This window comes from Serinus canaria, chromosome 3 (genome assembly GCF_022539315.1).
Source record: "Serinus canaria isolate serCan28SL12 chromosome 3, serCan2020, whole genome shotgun sequence".
NCBI classification, from domain to species: Eukaryota; Metazoa; Chordata; class Aves; order Passeriformes; family Fringillidae; genus Serinus; species Serinus canaria.
Genome location: NC_066316.1, coordinates 51,667,367 through 51,684,611, shown reverse-complemented (window position 1 = coordinate 51,684,611; position 17,245 = coordinate 51,667,367). Strand labels below are relative to the sequence as shown.

General features: G+C 35.1%; 1 protein-coding gene across 3 annotated transcripts in view; it reads right to left on the bottom strand.

Annotated features, from left to right (window-relative positions):
- Positions 1-17,245, bottom strand: part of VTA1 (vesicle trafficking 1) — a 37,682-nt gene that overhangs the window by 8,884 nt on the left and 11,553 nt on the right. The window contains exons 2-7 of one of the 3 annotated variants that reach the window (XM_050973102.1): positions 15,237-15,417; positions 14,670-14,764; positions 11,541-11,668; positions 10,801-10,876; positions 7,350-7,461; positions 602-775 (exon numbers count right to left, since the gene is read on the bottom strand). In XM_050973102.1, coding sequence (XP_050829059.1) covers positions 602-775; positions 7,350-7,461; positions 10,801-10,876; positions 11,541-11,668; positions 14,670-14,750 — 571 coding nt within the window. In that variant the 5' untranslated portion in view covers positions 14,751-14,764; positions 15,237-15,417. The remainder of the gene's footprint in view (positions 1-601; positions 776-7,349; positions 7,462-10,800; positions 10,877-11,540; positions 11,669-14,669; positions 14,765-15,236; positions 15,418-17,245) is intronic. The other 2 variants (XM_030235996.2, XM_030235997.2) reach the window with 2 other exon arrangements.

The window sequence follows — 17,245 nt, the reverse complement described above, 5'->3', positions numbered from 1 at the left end:
AATAATAAGAAAGAAGTAGGAGCCAATATATTTAGCCATAGGGACAAAATTCCCATTAATTACATTGTCTGAAGTCAATCACACCTAAGTACTTATATGGGAAGAGGGGCACACGCCACACCAAAACACTATGAATGGCTCATCAGGCATGACTGCTATAGGGTTTTAACAATTTCAACACTCTGTTGATAAGCTCCCACATGAAGAACAGCAGCCTATCTGCAAAGGGAAAGCTACATATGAAATGCAGTAATACATTTCCATCTATAAACTGAAAGATTCAAATTGCGCTTTACAGTACAGATGTTGCAATGCAACACCATTTTACTGATTTAAGAGAAGACAAATAAATTCTGTCTTCAGGAATAGTCACTTTCTTAGTCCATATATGTATTCTGTAAAAGTGCTCCAAACTATGATTTACATATTTCAAGAAAATATTAAAAAATATTTCCAGTGGCATTTTTATGATTTTAGCTTATGAAGATGCTTTTGCCACACAATACTGTGTTATTTTACTTTCTATGTGATGGACTAGAATTCAGGCAAAAATTCATCTCTCATTGAAGGCATGGATTTCTCATGTGTGATTTGGAGATACCTGTGTTATGAGGTACTTCAGCTGGAGTGTTGGCAGGTGCATGGGCACCTGGTGGTATATGTATGCCAGTGTAATTACTAGTTGGTATGTTGTTAGCTTCATATGTAGATGATGATGATGGAGCTGTTCCACTATGGACAGAAGATGACCCCGCTTCTTCCCTTTCAGCATCTGCTAAAATGATACAAAATAGGAATTACTGCAACTACTATGTATAAACACTTGAAAACACTGGCTTTCCTTAACACCTCCTTTCAAATTTTTATTGCTAAAAAAATGGCCACCACACAGTGTGACATCAAACATCAACCCAAATCACATAGGGTTGATTTGAAAAGGTAAAAAGCAACATACCATGCAACAAAGATCTAGACACTCACATACTTTCCAAGATCTCTTCTATTCAACTTGAAGAATCATTTCCTTACTTGTCTGAATATAAGCTATCTGTCTCATTAGAACAATCTGTTATACCTTTGTGTTCTGCATCCATAGAAACTGAACAAGTTATTAAAAATAGGCAGTAATCTACATTTTAACATATACATGAACCGGAATATGAAAAAATGTATTTGCCTTACAAACTTTTCATAAAACGCTAGACAGTGCCAGTTCTTTTACCCCAAATCAAACTACAAATAAATAAAAACCAAGAGGAACTTTGGGCAAGTAATACCAAACAAGAAACTAAATGCAGCTTAGCCAAGTCATAATTGCATCTAGAACAGTTAGAATACATAATGATCTGTAAGAATAATGAGGTTCGATATATCCCACAGCATGTACAAAGAACATACATATTTTTCAATCTAGTCATGTCCTTAAGGTTCTGATCTACTTTATTTAATACTGCTTTAAAGGCAAAGGATCCAGTCAATTCAGAATAGATTGTTGGTTCCTGCTCCTTCATTTGAATTAAGTTCAATTTAAAAAAAACTGATTTTCATTTACTGTGTATGCATTCACCTGTATCAATAATGTCAGATGGAACAAGCAGTTTTGGCAATTGCTTATTTAACAGCCAGTGCTTGAAAGGGAACCAAAAAATAAGGGAGGACAAAACTTGTATGTGTGTAGAGCTAGCAAAAGAGATCCACACTGATCTTCAACTACACAAGACTATGAGTTATGCAAACATTTCTGCTGCTTAATAATTAAATGGTCTACTATTAAAAAATATTACTATTATTAATATGATAATTATTTCCCATGTAAGTCCTACCTCCCAGAAAAAAATTCACATGCAACTTAAGGAAAAATATCTAAATACCTTCTAATTTACAATATGATTTACTAATAAAAAGGCTATAAAGCGGAGTAAAATCAAGCAATTTTAGTGGGCTTTAATAAATACACTCTGGTTTTATGGCACAATTTCTGACACACGTAAATGAACACCTACATGTTTCTGGAAAACAAAAAACATCTTTAGGTGTCAGATTTTTGTTTTGCTGTATTTTTTGTTAGTAACTCATACTGCAATACTGTGTGGCTAACGTGTGGAAATAAAATTAAATGTCTGAAAACTGGCAAAAAGAAGGTGGGATTCAAGAGTAAACATTGCATATGCTATTTTTTAAATAATAATGTAATGAGAGGAAACTATTGTTTGAATGGTGTATTTTCCACTGCTTTTGATGTCAGCTGAAAAAAAAAATTACAAAACACTTCCAGAAAAAATAATGAACAAAACCAGAGGATTACTTAACATAAAATGAATTAAATAGTGACACAAAACACTCATCATGCTGTCTGAAGGTGAGGCTGCCAAATATTACTTGTAACACTGTTACCAATTATTTACAGTTTGGGCAAATTGTAGCCATAAAGTTGGAGTTTCCAAGCTGGGTCTCTGCTTGAAGCTAGTATTTTGGGAAAGCTGTTGTAAAGATTACTAAGCAACTGTTGAGGATGAGGCAGTGAGAGAAAATGTGTTTCCACTGTGCTTACTATCTCAGCTATGAGAAATTACCTGTAAATTCATGCCCATATTTAAGCTGTTAATGCATTTATTCCTTTATTCTGCCCCTTGCAGCTTCCGGTTGCCCTAATCTGGTTCTCAAGGCACATTCTGATTTCCTTCTCTGCACTAGGATTCTATATCCTATATCTGCAAGCCTTTACCACATACTTGTGTTCCTCTTGCACTGCCCCAATTTTCTCTCCAAGCCATTCCCAGTTTCAGCTTCCAACTTCCTCACTGCACAGTTCAGGGTCTCTACTCACTCCTGTAACAGTGCAATGCTGTGGACAACACTGCAATGTGGACAACACTGGCCACAGAAGACATGAACCCAAAGGGTTAAAGTCTGGCAATGTTAAAAACAACCAAAAAAAGTGTTAGAAGTGCTAACCACCAGTAATAACAGTGACTGCAAGAGGCAAGTTCACAAATGGGCAATCTACTTTTTAATCAGGTATATGTATCAAAAGATTAAGCTCAATTGTTTGATTTACTCATTGTGCTACTGGGCAATGTTAAAACTGCACTAAACATAAAAGTAGTTTTGTTTAAGTTAACTCTCCTTAGTCTTTAAAGTGCCCAAATATCATAAAAGCATTATAACTATTCTTTCAGCAAAGCAAATATTTAAAATATTCTTTAACAAAGACTAAAGTATTAGAAACATTTTAAGATATCCACTCTCAGTATTTGTGAATAGTTTTTAACAGTAGTGCCAGAGAGAAGTATTTCAGGCTGCTATAAAAGAACATTTAAGTCAATAGAGGTTTTAAATTCTATGGTTAGAATGTCCAAAACATAATTGAAAAAAAAAATTTTTTTTTTCAATTCCAGAGAATGAGAAAGAAAGCTACTAAATTAGAAAATTATTTTCTCATGCAGCAGTAATAACCTAGAATTCAAAGTTCCTCACGATTTGCTTAAAAATACTGAAACTAGGCTGTGAAACAGTGACACAATTGTTTTACATTTCATTTCAGCTCCAGCTGAGTTTTTTGTCTTGAAACTTCAACAGCTTTTGTGCTTGAATCCCAGCGTAATGAATTCAAGAGCTCTTCAAACTTTCTGCAGAGCTACAGTGTACCTAGACCAACTGTTTGTGTTTTTTTAAATTATTTATTTACTGAAGGCAAGATTTTGTGAAATCATCACTGCAGCCCCACAACCAACCATCCAAAGATACTTTTATATAAACAGAGGATTCTCAAGGCTTAATGGCATTCCCTTTTCTAGCATAAGCAAGCACCAAGTACGACTTAATTTCAGCAGCTCAGTGCGCTAAATATAAAATTAGCAAAATTTTTTTAAGGAGTCCAGACTCCTTCAGTTCTCTGGACTCCTGTTTTTCATGAGTTCAGAGAATTATAATCAATATAAGTTTTTCCTTTGTCTCATTTTGCTAAGTTATTTCTCTTTTGCTTGAGATATTGCCAAAGGATTTACAATGTAAGGTTCTATTTGAACACTGCTTTTAAAAAGAAAAACAAATATGTATTTTTTCCACAACATTGAGAAAAGGACTCAAAAATCCATCAACTTTTCCCACACTGTTCTTTTTACTAGTTGTAACTATTAAGGTTTTCTTGAATTCTGAAATGGAAATGTAGCCTACATACTATATATTGCAATGAAGGTGATTAAATTTAATGTATTTACTATAGCTATAGTATGGCTATTTAGGAACTTTTTTCTATTTCCATTTTGTTCCATTAGTGTAAAACCTTGTTGGATGACCTAGGGCTAATGCTAAGTAACATTTATGTGTATTCTAGGACTTGTATTCCAGCTGCATTAATAAATTAAGCATGTCATTTTAAGGTTTCCATGGTGGCATCCTGACAAAAGCATCCATAAATCCAATAGCAGAACTGCATAAAGCATGCCTATGTACTGTAATAAACATCTCCAAGAGTTACAGTATGGTTTTCAAGAATCACACACACAAAAAAAAAAAACACTTTGGAAAAAAATGGTAATTTGTCAAGCTACAGAGACCTAGTTTCACTCTGTTTAAACAGACTTTTTCCACATGTGAGGGGAGGAAGAAAATGAGCAAGCAGAAAGGAATGGGGAAGGTCCAGTCATACATTCAAACAATACTGCTTTTCTTCTTATGATGCACAAAGAGGAACTGAAACTCTTTTGTACTGATTCTTCTCATAAAAATTAATTTGCATAAAATTTTTGTCTTGATTATGTGAGAAATTATGGACACCTACACCATGGAGCTAATCATAAAAAATAAACATCAACTTGTATTTTTCATTTCATTTTTTGAAAATTAGGAGTGTGAGAAAAAATCTCTCTACATGAAATACAATTCAACAACAAAATAAACAAGCAAAAAACATTTTGTCAAGTTACAGGTCTTGCAGCCTCCCTTCGATAAAGGATGTTAAAATTTTGATTCACTCAGCATTTATGTCCCTTTTAAGATGCATGTAGACATAACCTGGTAATGAAAGCAAAAGTCTTCACCAGTTCCCATTACCACCTGTAATGAACTGCAACAAATACCAAGGATTTGAGAAAAGCCTGAATTCTGCTTTCCTTCCTGCAACAGTTTCTTTTGTAGCCTTGAGCAAGTCAGTTACTTCTGTGCATTAATAAAATTGAAGAGCTTATTTGTTGCTCTATTGAGAAATTATTAGCTTCTACAAGTTGCACACGTGGATTTTTAGCAAAAGCTTTGTAATGTTTACTTAGAAATTCTATTTTTGCACTTGTTTAAAATTCATAGTTAGTTTCACATACTCAGGACAGCTTTACCACACTATGAGCCAGACCACTAAAAGAGCACTCATTTAAAGCTGAAAATATTTAACTGAACTATTCATTACATTCAATATAACAAGAGATTTTTCTCTCACATGTTGCATTCTCCATTAAACCATCAAGCTGCTGTAATTTGAGAAAGATGAAGTGATGTTTGCAGTTGGAGTTGCATCGTAAGTATCTCTGGCTACAGCTGTATGGACAGCTAAGGAAACTGCCTTGGAAAAGATTGTACGGTGAAGAAGAAATTAGTTTGCTAATGCTTCACTTCAAATACAGCTGTGCCTACACTGGAGCACATTTCAGGGGGTAAGATACCCAGGCCAGTGTTTAAGTCTGTAGGGTGCCTTTAGGTTAGGAAAACATAATAACAAGAACAAACAAGTAGCTTGGATATAAAATTATCATACTTGGTATTTGTTCACAAATATTTGAATTTACTTATGTTGCAGTGTTCCTGGAGCACTAATATATAAATAGTATTTTATCCAGGAAATTGCAAATAAATTGTATTTGGCACCCAAGCTCTTAGACACTATAAAAAAATAATAAACTGAAATAGATATTTGGTACACATTCTCCTTAAAAAAACCAAATCATGATAATATCCCTTTTTTTTTTTTAATGTAACACTGTCCAGGACATATAAACTACAATGTGGAGATGCATCAAAATGTGAGATTACATGATGAAAAGATTGAGAACCAGAGAAGAAACTAGTTTTCTAATGTTTTGACATGTCTAAAACAAAAGTACTAAGTAGAAAATTACAAGACTACTCGTAACTCATTAAAAGTAATATTTATATTACTTTATATTAATTTATATTTCATATGTGTGCACAAGTATAAATACACTGGTCATCTATATTTAGACATACATTTAGAAAACTTTATGTAGCCACCCCTCTAAGGTGGCTCTACAGGTCAGATACATACTCTACAAGCTAAATCTTTCCCTTTTGCACTGTAGATTTGTTTATTGACCCTTTTCATTTGAAGAACTTGGTATTACTAGATCTGAGCTTAAGAGATAAATTAGCATCAACTTAATTGACAAGCCATAAAGTCTCACGAGCCAGCTCAGAAGAAAATTACAAACTATTTGATGGTCTCAGTTGTTCTAGGTATGTGAAGAATGATACACAGAGGTTGTCATTGTGCAGAATTAGTCCGTTTTAATCTGCATAGTGAAAATACCCATTCCAATGATATCCTATCTCACAAGAGATCAACCTTTGAAAATTGTATTCAATCTGCATTGAGGAGAAAATCAAAGAAACTGGTCACTACCAAAACGAATGAAACTAATCACTATCTAATGCAAAACAACTTGTTCTGACACACTTTCAGTTTGGTTAAGTGGATGTCCTTGGAAATCATCTCCTTAACTGTTAGAAAAAGTGGGAACCTCAAGGAATAATGGACAGGGAGCTCAGGTAGCCAGGGGAAGCAACTGAAAACACAAGGAAAAGGAGGATGAGTAAGAAAAAGGCAGAAAATCCAACTCAGTATGAGTAGACCATAAACGTGTTTTGAAACTGACATTATTACACAGGGAGAAAGGAGTTGTCTCACAAGCAGGTCTTTGCTTTGAAGTTGAACTCACTTGCCACCATCCCACTTTTAACTCCTACTTAACTTCTGAGAGAGGATAAACTGGCAAAGGGATCATAAATTTACAGAACAGATTTAAAGGAGGGACTGTGGTTAGTGTTTAAGAAATGTATGGTTCTGGCCCAAAGCTGACAATACCTTCTTGGAGAGTAGCTGTATTCAAAATAATCTCCACAATAAGGAAAAGAATATTTTATTAAATAAGTCAATCACACAGTAAGGTCCAATAAAAATAGCAGCAGGAGAAGCTGAAAAGAAGAAGGCAGCTCATTGTGAATGGAACATCAAGCTGGGAAGCTGTGCTTCCTGAGGGGTGCTCCCTGAAGAACTGTGCATACCACCACTTCACCTTAGCACAGCCTTCCGCTCTCAAAAACAAAAGGGAAACACGTACCAAAACTCTCTCCTTCCATTCCAATGGGGCCAGGCTGAGGAGTCTCTCCATTCTTTAAGCAGTTATGAATGTATGCTGCCTTCCACCTGGCGTACTTCCTGTGCTGGGCATTCTGGGGGAGGGAAAAGGCCAGCCACTTTAACAACTCACTTCTGCAAATTCATGCATTCAAAACAGAAATACAAACATCTTTTCCACCTTCTCTGCTGTCATTTGACACCCTTTTAAAGATAAACATGTTAAATTAATAGGTGAATTACAAAAAATAATTAAAATAACAGCTCTAACAAGATCTCAGCATGAAAGGAAAATGTGGAGATGTTAAATTAGTGCAGCATATCAGGAAAAGGAAATAGATTATACCAAGAACATCTAGTATGAAAGACATAGACTGTGTAGTAATTACTGACATGAAATAATGAAGAAAGCATCCTATCTCCATAAACTTTGATGATTATTTACTTTAGATTTAAATACTTGAAACTAAATGCTACTGCTGCTTATCAGAAATATAAAATTTCTTCTAATTATACTATTTTAAAATGTATAATTTTATTTAAAAGCATGAATACAGAAAGGCTGATGTAACTGCAGATTGATGTGATTTGTTTATAATATTCTATGACATTATTATTCTATGACATTAATATTCTACAACATTGTTATTGTTTATAATATTATATGAAATTATAATATTCTATGACTTTTTTTGTTTTTTAAAATATACTTTACTGTTCCTAAGTACAACTTTTAGCATGTCAAAACATGAAAGGAAGATTGGCCACTTTGTATCTCCTGGGCAGTTACAACAGTGTTTAATCCAGGAAGAGCTCTCAATTGATGCAAGAAATATTAAACTGATTATGCAAATCAACTGCTTTGCCAACAGTTGTATGGGAAACAACCAGTTCTGACAGTTATGAGGTAATCTAAATCAAGGATCAAGGCTGAATATAAACATTAGAAATGTGGAAGGATGAGTGGAGTAATTTGTCCAAATGAACAATGCAGGCTGGGAAAGCATGGTTCACACCAATGCCAAAATTTTAAAAATTAATTTTTTATTTTTAAAAATTAATTTGACAATTAAAACCAACGTTTCTAAGAAATTAATAAACTGAAATTCAATACAGTACTTCACAAAGCCTATTGCACTGTCATCTAGAACAGGGCAGAGAGACACAATATAAAAGGTATCTTCCAGCAAGCTCCCTTGCTCATATTTAATACGTTGTGTCCCCCAGGATGCTCACACAATACAAGAGAAAGATCTGGTCTTCATTTTTGAAAACAAGATGTTCTCCAGAAAAAAAGCCTATTCTGATGGCATATTTTTTAAAATGCATTCACTCTACCTCAAAAAGAAAAGGTGCAATTGGAAAACATGGCTTTCTGTTGAACTTTGTTTTAATAATAATTTCTGGTCAGTCAGTGCTACAGATTAAATTCCTTCATTCATAACAAACTGCAGAAATGCAGAAAACATATACCCAGAATATGCTACCTTTAGGAAAGATGATTATGCAATATTTAAGAGCCTGTACATCTCCCCCCCATAACAATGCCATATTCTAATATGGCAATTATTTATTGACAAAGTGTGAAGATGCACTTGTATCAGGTGTTCATCCCAGGTGCTGGCAACTCAGCATGGTAGGAGTGGTGCCTGAGAGGACAGGCCAGGGCTGCCCCACGCTGGATAAAACCTGCCCCAGTGCACCCCCCTCGGGGCACAGCTGAGGCCCTTGGCTCCCAGCACCAAAATGACACATTGAAGAGGAGAATGGAACAAAGTGTTTGATGTCTGTCCTACATCCCAAGTGCAAAGCTTATCATTCCAGAACTGAGAAGTGAAATGCTGTTGGTTTGGTTGTTTTTAACATTCACTGCTGTCCCATTTCAGAAGGCTGCTCTATTGAATGAATGTTACTACTGAGGTAAATGAAAAGAACGCTGCTATTGCAGAACTTCCTACTGCTCTAAGCTGTGTCTTGTAAAACCAAACCGTCCAGTAAAACCTTTTGCCTAGTTCTAATATGGAGATATAGAGCAACCACTCTTAATCTGTGACACAACCCATTCATACTACCCAATAAGCAATCACTTGCCATTTAAAAATATATATATTATGCACAACACCCATTTTCTGATTCTGAAATATCTGCTTTCTATGCCTTCAGCTATTGCTTTAAAAACCTTTTAACAGTTGGCAATTTCAACCATCCATTGAAAAAATAGGCAGATGGTCTGAATATAGATGTCGTCCTCTATAAGCAGATGTCAGGCTGAATTTAACTTAGGCTGAAAAAAACTACTGCAAAAGTCTAAGACGGTGAAGTCATAGATCTCCCATCATCCCTTTACATGAGAATGGATAAATAAACTCTTGAAATGTAATGATGCTACACAGAGGAGCAAATATTTTCTGTATTTCTTGTACACTCTCTTTTACCATTGGTATTCACCAATTAAACAAATGAGAGAATTCTGCTTATTGCTAAGCATTTCTGTCCTTTCAGCATCAGCAACAAAAAACCCCACCACACAATAGATAATGTACCACAGCTAGCATTCTGCACTGACATTTGTAACAATTTTTTCCATCTTCAAAGCAGGATTGCTTCAGGTACTCTGAGGAATCAATTGAACAGTGCATTATCCTGTGCACTGGATTCCTACAGACGAAGATTTTTTTTCAGTCCAATTAAATGTGCAAATATGCATTCACTCTCTGGCTCTAGGAAATTTTATTACTGGATCTAGTAAAGGATGTCAGGGTGCAGAGCAGACAGTTTTAAGAGAACACATCAAAAAGCAGACTTATTTGTGCCTTTCAATAAGATTAAATTTTTGGGTTGGTAGAGAATCAGGCTATAAGATGGAGAATCTTGCAAGAACTCTTCACCAAGCATTTCTCTTGAGTAAGACCTATCTTTAGTATCTACACTTACATCCCATAGTATTCCAGAAATGCACCACTATCAAGACCATGCTTTACCTTCTTTCCAATACTTACAAATGAAAGTAGCCACAACAACTGCATTTTAAACTGAGCAAGTACAACTGCACTTTAGGCACACTTACCAGATTGGGCATTTACACACAGGATGCCGAGCCTGTGAATTTCAAGTAGGACATGGAAAAAAGTGAAGGTGGACAAAGCTACTAACCTTGCATCATTTTTCCCCCTATAAGCATTCCCACTTGATCAATGTGCCCCACAGTAAAAATCAAATTTTGAGTTTCTAATTGATACTTGCCATGAAGCATCTTCCAACAGATGTCTAGTATTTCATCTACAATTTATCTGAAATACTTTGCATGATTCTTTGTGGCTTTCTAACAAGTATTTGGCTTCACTGTTCTTTGAAACTCATATTCATGACGTATAAAAATGATGTCTGTGCTTGGAAAAGCAATCAGATAATACACTCATAAGCCTGACACTTACCTCTTCAGAGAGCTCCCCAAATACTGTTAGAACATCTATCAGGAGACTTGCAGTATAAAATGACTTAATCATGTTTCTGCAAAAAAGAAAGCATTTTGCTAACTTGGCAATGTCAGTCTCTCAGAATCACATTTTAGGCATTATAATCTTAGCCCATACTAGCTTATTTCAAGCCAAACATCACTTTTTTTTACTCTTTTAGTCTGATGTTACAGAAGCGGCTTCACAACATTTAAATCTAGCAATATTGATTAGTCTCCTAACTACTATACAGAAAATGTTCAGCTTTTTTTAAAACTGGTTACACATTCTGCACTTAGTTTCTAGCTTGGAATTTGTAGGACATCAGAAATCCTATATTAGCTTGGAAAAATACATGAGCATGCTATAGTAATTGCTGTAAACCAAAACACATAATGGATCATCACAACTATTTACTATCGCTGGTCAACAGAAACTATAACATGCTTGATAAAATAAAGCAAAATATTAGCCTGTGGTTTTAGGCGGCTTTGCAGTAGCCTTCTAAAGCAAGGTAAGCAATTCCCTAAGGAGCATAAGAAGGAGGATACCAGTTAATGTGTGATGCTAAAGACCTATAAGTAGTAACAAATTGAGTTTTCCAGAAGAGAATAGAATGTACTAAATCTCAATTCTTGCTTCCTTTCAAATTAAAGAGTTTGGATATTCACGTTCCCTGACCAGTATCTTCAGATAAGAAAAAAAAGATTTTCACCTACTTATGAAATTGCCCAGCTCTGTCTTCATTGTCTGCATACAAAAACATTTTCAAGGCATAATTCTCCACATGAGCAGAGCCAACAATTTCCTGAGTAATTGCTTCATTATCACCAAATTGCTTTTTCATCTGAAAAATGTTGGAAAAATACATTAATTACTTTATTAGACCTTAGCAATTCCGCAAACACAAAAAGAACCTGCTGATTTAAACAAAGTCAAGTACAATTAAAAAAAAAACAACTTACACTTTGTTTTACAAATCTGCAGCTTCTAACATAACAAATGCTAAAAGCAGCATGTGAAAGAGAACACACATTCTTAGGGGGAGAGAAATATTACGAATAAGTGGCTCTGAATCTGCAGTCAGAAAATGCTTAGAAAAACCACCAACACCCCAACATCTTCTCCACCAAAGTTAAAAAAAACCACAACTACAATGCCGTGAAGGAACAGCAACAGATATTTTTCCCCTTAGTATCTGAATGACCCGGCACTCTGAAGCCTGTGTCAAGATTCAACACAGTTCAACTGGTAAAGTAATTCATGCTTCATGAAGGTGCTGTAGATCAGAGTCATCATGTTTCTCTCCTCTTGTGAGGTTATTTCACTGCAGTTCATTACATCTTTCAAAGTATCTGAGCCCTACCTCGACCCGCCTGGTGACCTATGGATTTACTGGAATTTTCAGTGTAAGCAGTGTATTTCAATTCAAAGAACTCTTTTCAAAGATGTTAGAGTACCAGAATCCTCAGGTTTCCTAATAAAAATCAGTAAAGCAAACAACCCTCTAACAGTTACAACAGGTGGATTTACAGCTTCTGAATAGGCTTACTGTTTGCCCATAAGGAAATCTCAGGTTATCCTTAGAGAACAAAAACAGGAACACTGCATGATACTAACCTGCAGCCTTTATTTTGCCAAAAGATTTAAAAACAATCTCTGAATGGCAGTTATTTTTCACTGTGCGTGCGAAGAAAATTTTAATCATGCAGGGAGCATTTCCATATTTTTTAGATTGCTGCCAACTTTCTAAGACATAGAATGTTGCCAGACGAGTTACTTCATTTCAGTAGTTAAATATAAGCTTTCCAAATATAATTTTAAACTTAAAGGCTTTGATCAAACTACTTTCTGTAGTTTTCAATAAGTATTTGTTTTACAAAGTGTAATTTTCTTGTGAAAGTACCAAAATTCCCGTGTTCAAATGAAACACTCAGACACTGAAGCTACCTCAGGAAGAAAACTGTTTGTATACACATTTATTTCCCTAACCTATCTGTATACCTCACACTCAGAAAAGAATTGATTACTATACTTGATCTGATGCTCATTATTTCAAACACACAACTGACACTGTTACATACACTTTTAAAAGTACTAAAGTTAACCAAGCTGTTTATTGTTGAAATTATGCTTCACACAATCTGTGAATCAATACAGCAGTACTGGTGTTTTAAAAGCTGATACAAAATTTCAACCTAAAACTCAAGGCATTTAGGCTTAATCTTAAAAAAAAAAATTAAACCGCACCCCTCTCCGCCCCCTGGTGGTTATGGGCAGACTCGAAACAGCAGCTCCTAAATTACAGCAGGGCTCCAACTTTTCCATAAACCCCAACTTCCTGGCCCCAAAACTGTTTTATTAGACTTGACTAGGAGTGCTCTCTCCATCCTTCACCCACCCGGATACATAGAAGAATATTCGATACCTGTGCATGAGTTGTCACACAGACAATCTTACCAGTAACCAAGAGGTGAAACTGCAGATTTTTGCTGCTTTTTTACTCTTTTCAGTTTTGAAACAGAAGTGGTAATTGAACGCTGCAGATTAACTGCTGCAGTATCACAGTAACCCAGCAAATCCCAACATTTCTTAGGAAATGAAGAGCAAGATCCTTTTGAGTTTTAATCTTGCCTCTCCTGCTATCTCTCTCTCCCTTTGAACACAAACCCCAGTCCTATTAAAACGTCAAAATCCGGTGAAATAACCCACCAAGAAATCACTGTACACTGAATTTTCCATTGCAAAAAATCAGTGATTAAAAAAGCAAGAAGCACAAGTTATGAAAAAAAAGGACAAATGGTTCATGTTTCTTTTTTTTTTTTTCTGAAGAATCACAGAATGGTTTGGATTGGAAAGGCCCTTAAAGGTCATCTAGTTCCAACTCCCCTGCTGTGAGCAGGGATGCCATTCACTAGAAGAGGTTGCTTAGGACCTATCCAACCTGGCCTTGAATACTTCTGTGGGCAAGCAATCCATCTTTTATAACTGAAGGCTGTTATACTAGCTCCACACAAACTCTTCAGGCACTGCTAGACTTTGGATGGAATCACTGATATGAACAAAAAAAGAATGGCTGCTTCATTTTTCAACACTACTTTCTGCTTCCAAATAAGCACTTAGACCTTAGAATTAACAAACTTTTTCCTTTGAGAACACTGAAAACTACAGGGTATGAACATAAACAACTCCTGGAACTAAAGATGACCATCTGTACCACAACTCTACCTTTCTTTGTTAAACTCTCTTTTATTTAAGTCTTTTAATTAGTATCAGGTTCATTCAGAAGACTGTGGCATAGCTATCCCTTACCCACACAGATTAGACTGTGCTTACAAAAATTTATAAAAAATCTCCAATCTCTAACACAGGATACATTCAGAAGTATCTTTATCTTTTAAAGAGTATTTTTAAAAATTCCCTGGATACAACAGTTTAGGTTAGAGATTTCAAAAGCATCCCAGGACTAGGCTATTAAGTCCTACAGCAGTGAAATAACTGTACAGACTTCAAGGAATCAAAGGCAAATCAATTTTAAAAAGTCTCCTAGAAGACCTGCATTAACTTCCTACTGAATTATGATTTGTCATGAGAACATGTACAAATAAATCATTGTAATTTATGCTGTCTACACAAAATCTTATGGCAAAATTTCAATGTTTGTGCATGCATACACACATAGAGCTTCATCTCCTTCCAATCCTTCTGCAATTTATTACATACAACCGAAGTTCATACAGTATGCTTGCATGTAGAATAGCTGCAGAGAATAGACAGTATTTCCAGAAATTTAAATAAAAATTATATTAATATTATCATTTTTGAGGAAAACAATAACTTCTACTTACAGCTTCCAACTGATCCATAAGTTTGGATAAAAATTTACGGCATTCTGGCGTTTTACTGTCAATCTTCATCCCTGTCTGCATTGCATACAAACGACCTTGAAATGATACAAAACACACAAAAATCACTGAAAGTCATTATCCAAGGCAGAACCCTTAAGCAAACAATGCAATGCCTCCCAACACACCTGAAAGACAAACTGATGATTTAACCATATACTGACTCCAGTGAGCAGTCGCAGCAAAATGTAAGGTTTGACCTTGCAGAGATACTAGGAGATAGTATGGGGAGATTTAGATTTTATTTTTCCCCAATGACCATTCCTACTCATTTTAAACTATGTTTGTATCACTGTTATGCAATATCAAGTGCTTTTATAAACTACCACCACCCTCACTTGCAACTCACCCAAATAGGAAGTTCAAAGTGATTTGAAAGAGTGTATGGATATAAACGGAACTTCATGTAGCAGCAGCCAGTTTTCCTTAAAAGCCTTGAACAAATGTTACTAAGCACCTACTATCTCCATGTATATGCATACATAGTATCAAAACACTCAAGACACAAACCTGATCTTTACATCACACAAGACAGACTTTATCAAACTTCCCCTCCAAGTAGAGTTGCCAGTTTTTAGTAAGATCTTGAACATGAATGATTAACATCTTCTGAGTAAAAATTATCTTCTTATTACCAAAAAACTGTGAGTTTTGAATTTGCACATGGCAGAACTTTATAGGCTTCATGAAACTGTGGGCAAACACAAGCAAGCATTATTTGCTAGGATTAACACACACCGAGAAGGGAAAATAGCCAGAAATATTCAGTAATCAAATGCAGAACATTTCCCACAAAAAACAATATTCCTCTCTCACTTCTGACTCTTAAGGGAGTCCTACAAAGTTTAAGAATCAAAAGCTGTAACTCCACCAAATATTGTCATGAGGTAGTTATTATGGAATATCCATGTCTTTCTTGCAGGACACAGAGTTCTGCAAGCAATCCTAACTTGCATCACAGCTTTAGCATCTCGTTCCTCCCAAGCACCTCTTCATACACTACAGAGAATGTTTTCCCTTCAAATGACCTCAGTAAACATGAATATAACACAATTGCTATCATATTGCACTTAACCTGATGCTTGCTGCAGAAGAAAACATTTCATACTCACAAGCTTGTCTGCCTTTTCCATCTATTAGCAATTCGTTTAATAAAATTTGATCTCTTCCTACAAAACTTAAATTCTGCTGATGAGTGCCATAATTTAAGTAACTTTTCTGGATTTTTAGAGTAGTATTTCCTATTTTATATACAACTAAGTGTTCAAACCAGACTAAGCATACATTCCTTATTTGGGACTGCAAAGCCCACTTATTTTTGAATGTTAAAGCTGTTGGGTTGCCTAACCATTTAAAGACACTCTCCCTGAAAAATAAAATACTTGTGCTTTCCAGTGCCTCTCTATTTTTACTATTACAATGTATAGAAGGATCTAGCATCTTCATATTCAAGTTTTCAGTAAAGAACAACCAAGTGAAAGTCCTGAACAAAACTAAAGGAATTAGTAAAAACTTAAGAAAAACTACAATACTTGACCATGACAAATGGAAGAATTTCTCTGTAGGTTTCATCAAGTGACAACATTACTATTAAGCTAATTACTGATAAGGGTACTCTTAAGCCCACCTAATTTATCTTCAGTATACTGACATGTTAATGTTAAACATTATAAAACTAACACATGTAAGGCTGAAATTAGATTTCAAAGACAGTCGAACACAGTGACAGACTTGCATCTAAGGCACTAAAATTAATATTAAAAGCAGTCATCAATTAAAATACCATCATCACATGACAAGGAGCTAATTCACAGTCTTCAATTCAATTGATTTTTAAGTACATACTTGATTGTAAGCTCACCTGAACCCATTTCATGGTATAATCTAACAATATAAAACTTCAAAATTAATGTAAGGTTGCTAAACCTATAAGCCATCTAGATCAGTTATTTCTTTTTGATGGATGCCAAGATCAGATATTTTCAGAGGCAAATAAATGAATTTTAGACTGATAAGCATTAGGGTGACAAATTCAAAATACATTTGTTCATTACAGGATATAGATTTACCTTACTTGCTGAAGTATGCATCTTAAGATCTTGTCCATAATTCATTTACATAAAAAGAACTCTGTTTCCATATAAATGGATACTGAAAATGTCTTTAGCCTTGATCAGTTTAAAAATTAAAAGATCTTCTATGCTGTAATGGTTACTCTTGTATTACCTCTATGTGGGTTTTTTTCACTCTCATTGCAAATACATCCATTTAAATTGTGAAAGCCAGATAATTTTTTCTTCACTAATATCCCAAGGGGTGTACTTACAGGACTGAAACATCTGTATGCTCTGTATACAGCCCTGAAAAACCAGCCCTCTCCCCTCCTAGGATTTCAGCAGCTGAGAAAGACTTTAAGACTCCTTCAGACACTCCAGTGAACAAATGCAGAACAACTCTTGAACACACAGAAATCACATGTCAGAGAATAATAGCTATAGAAACAAGAAAAATGTCTTTCG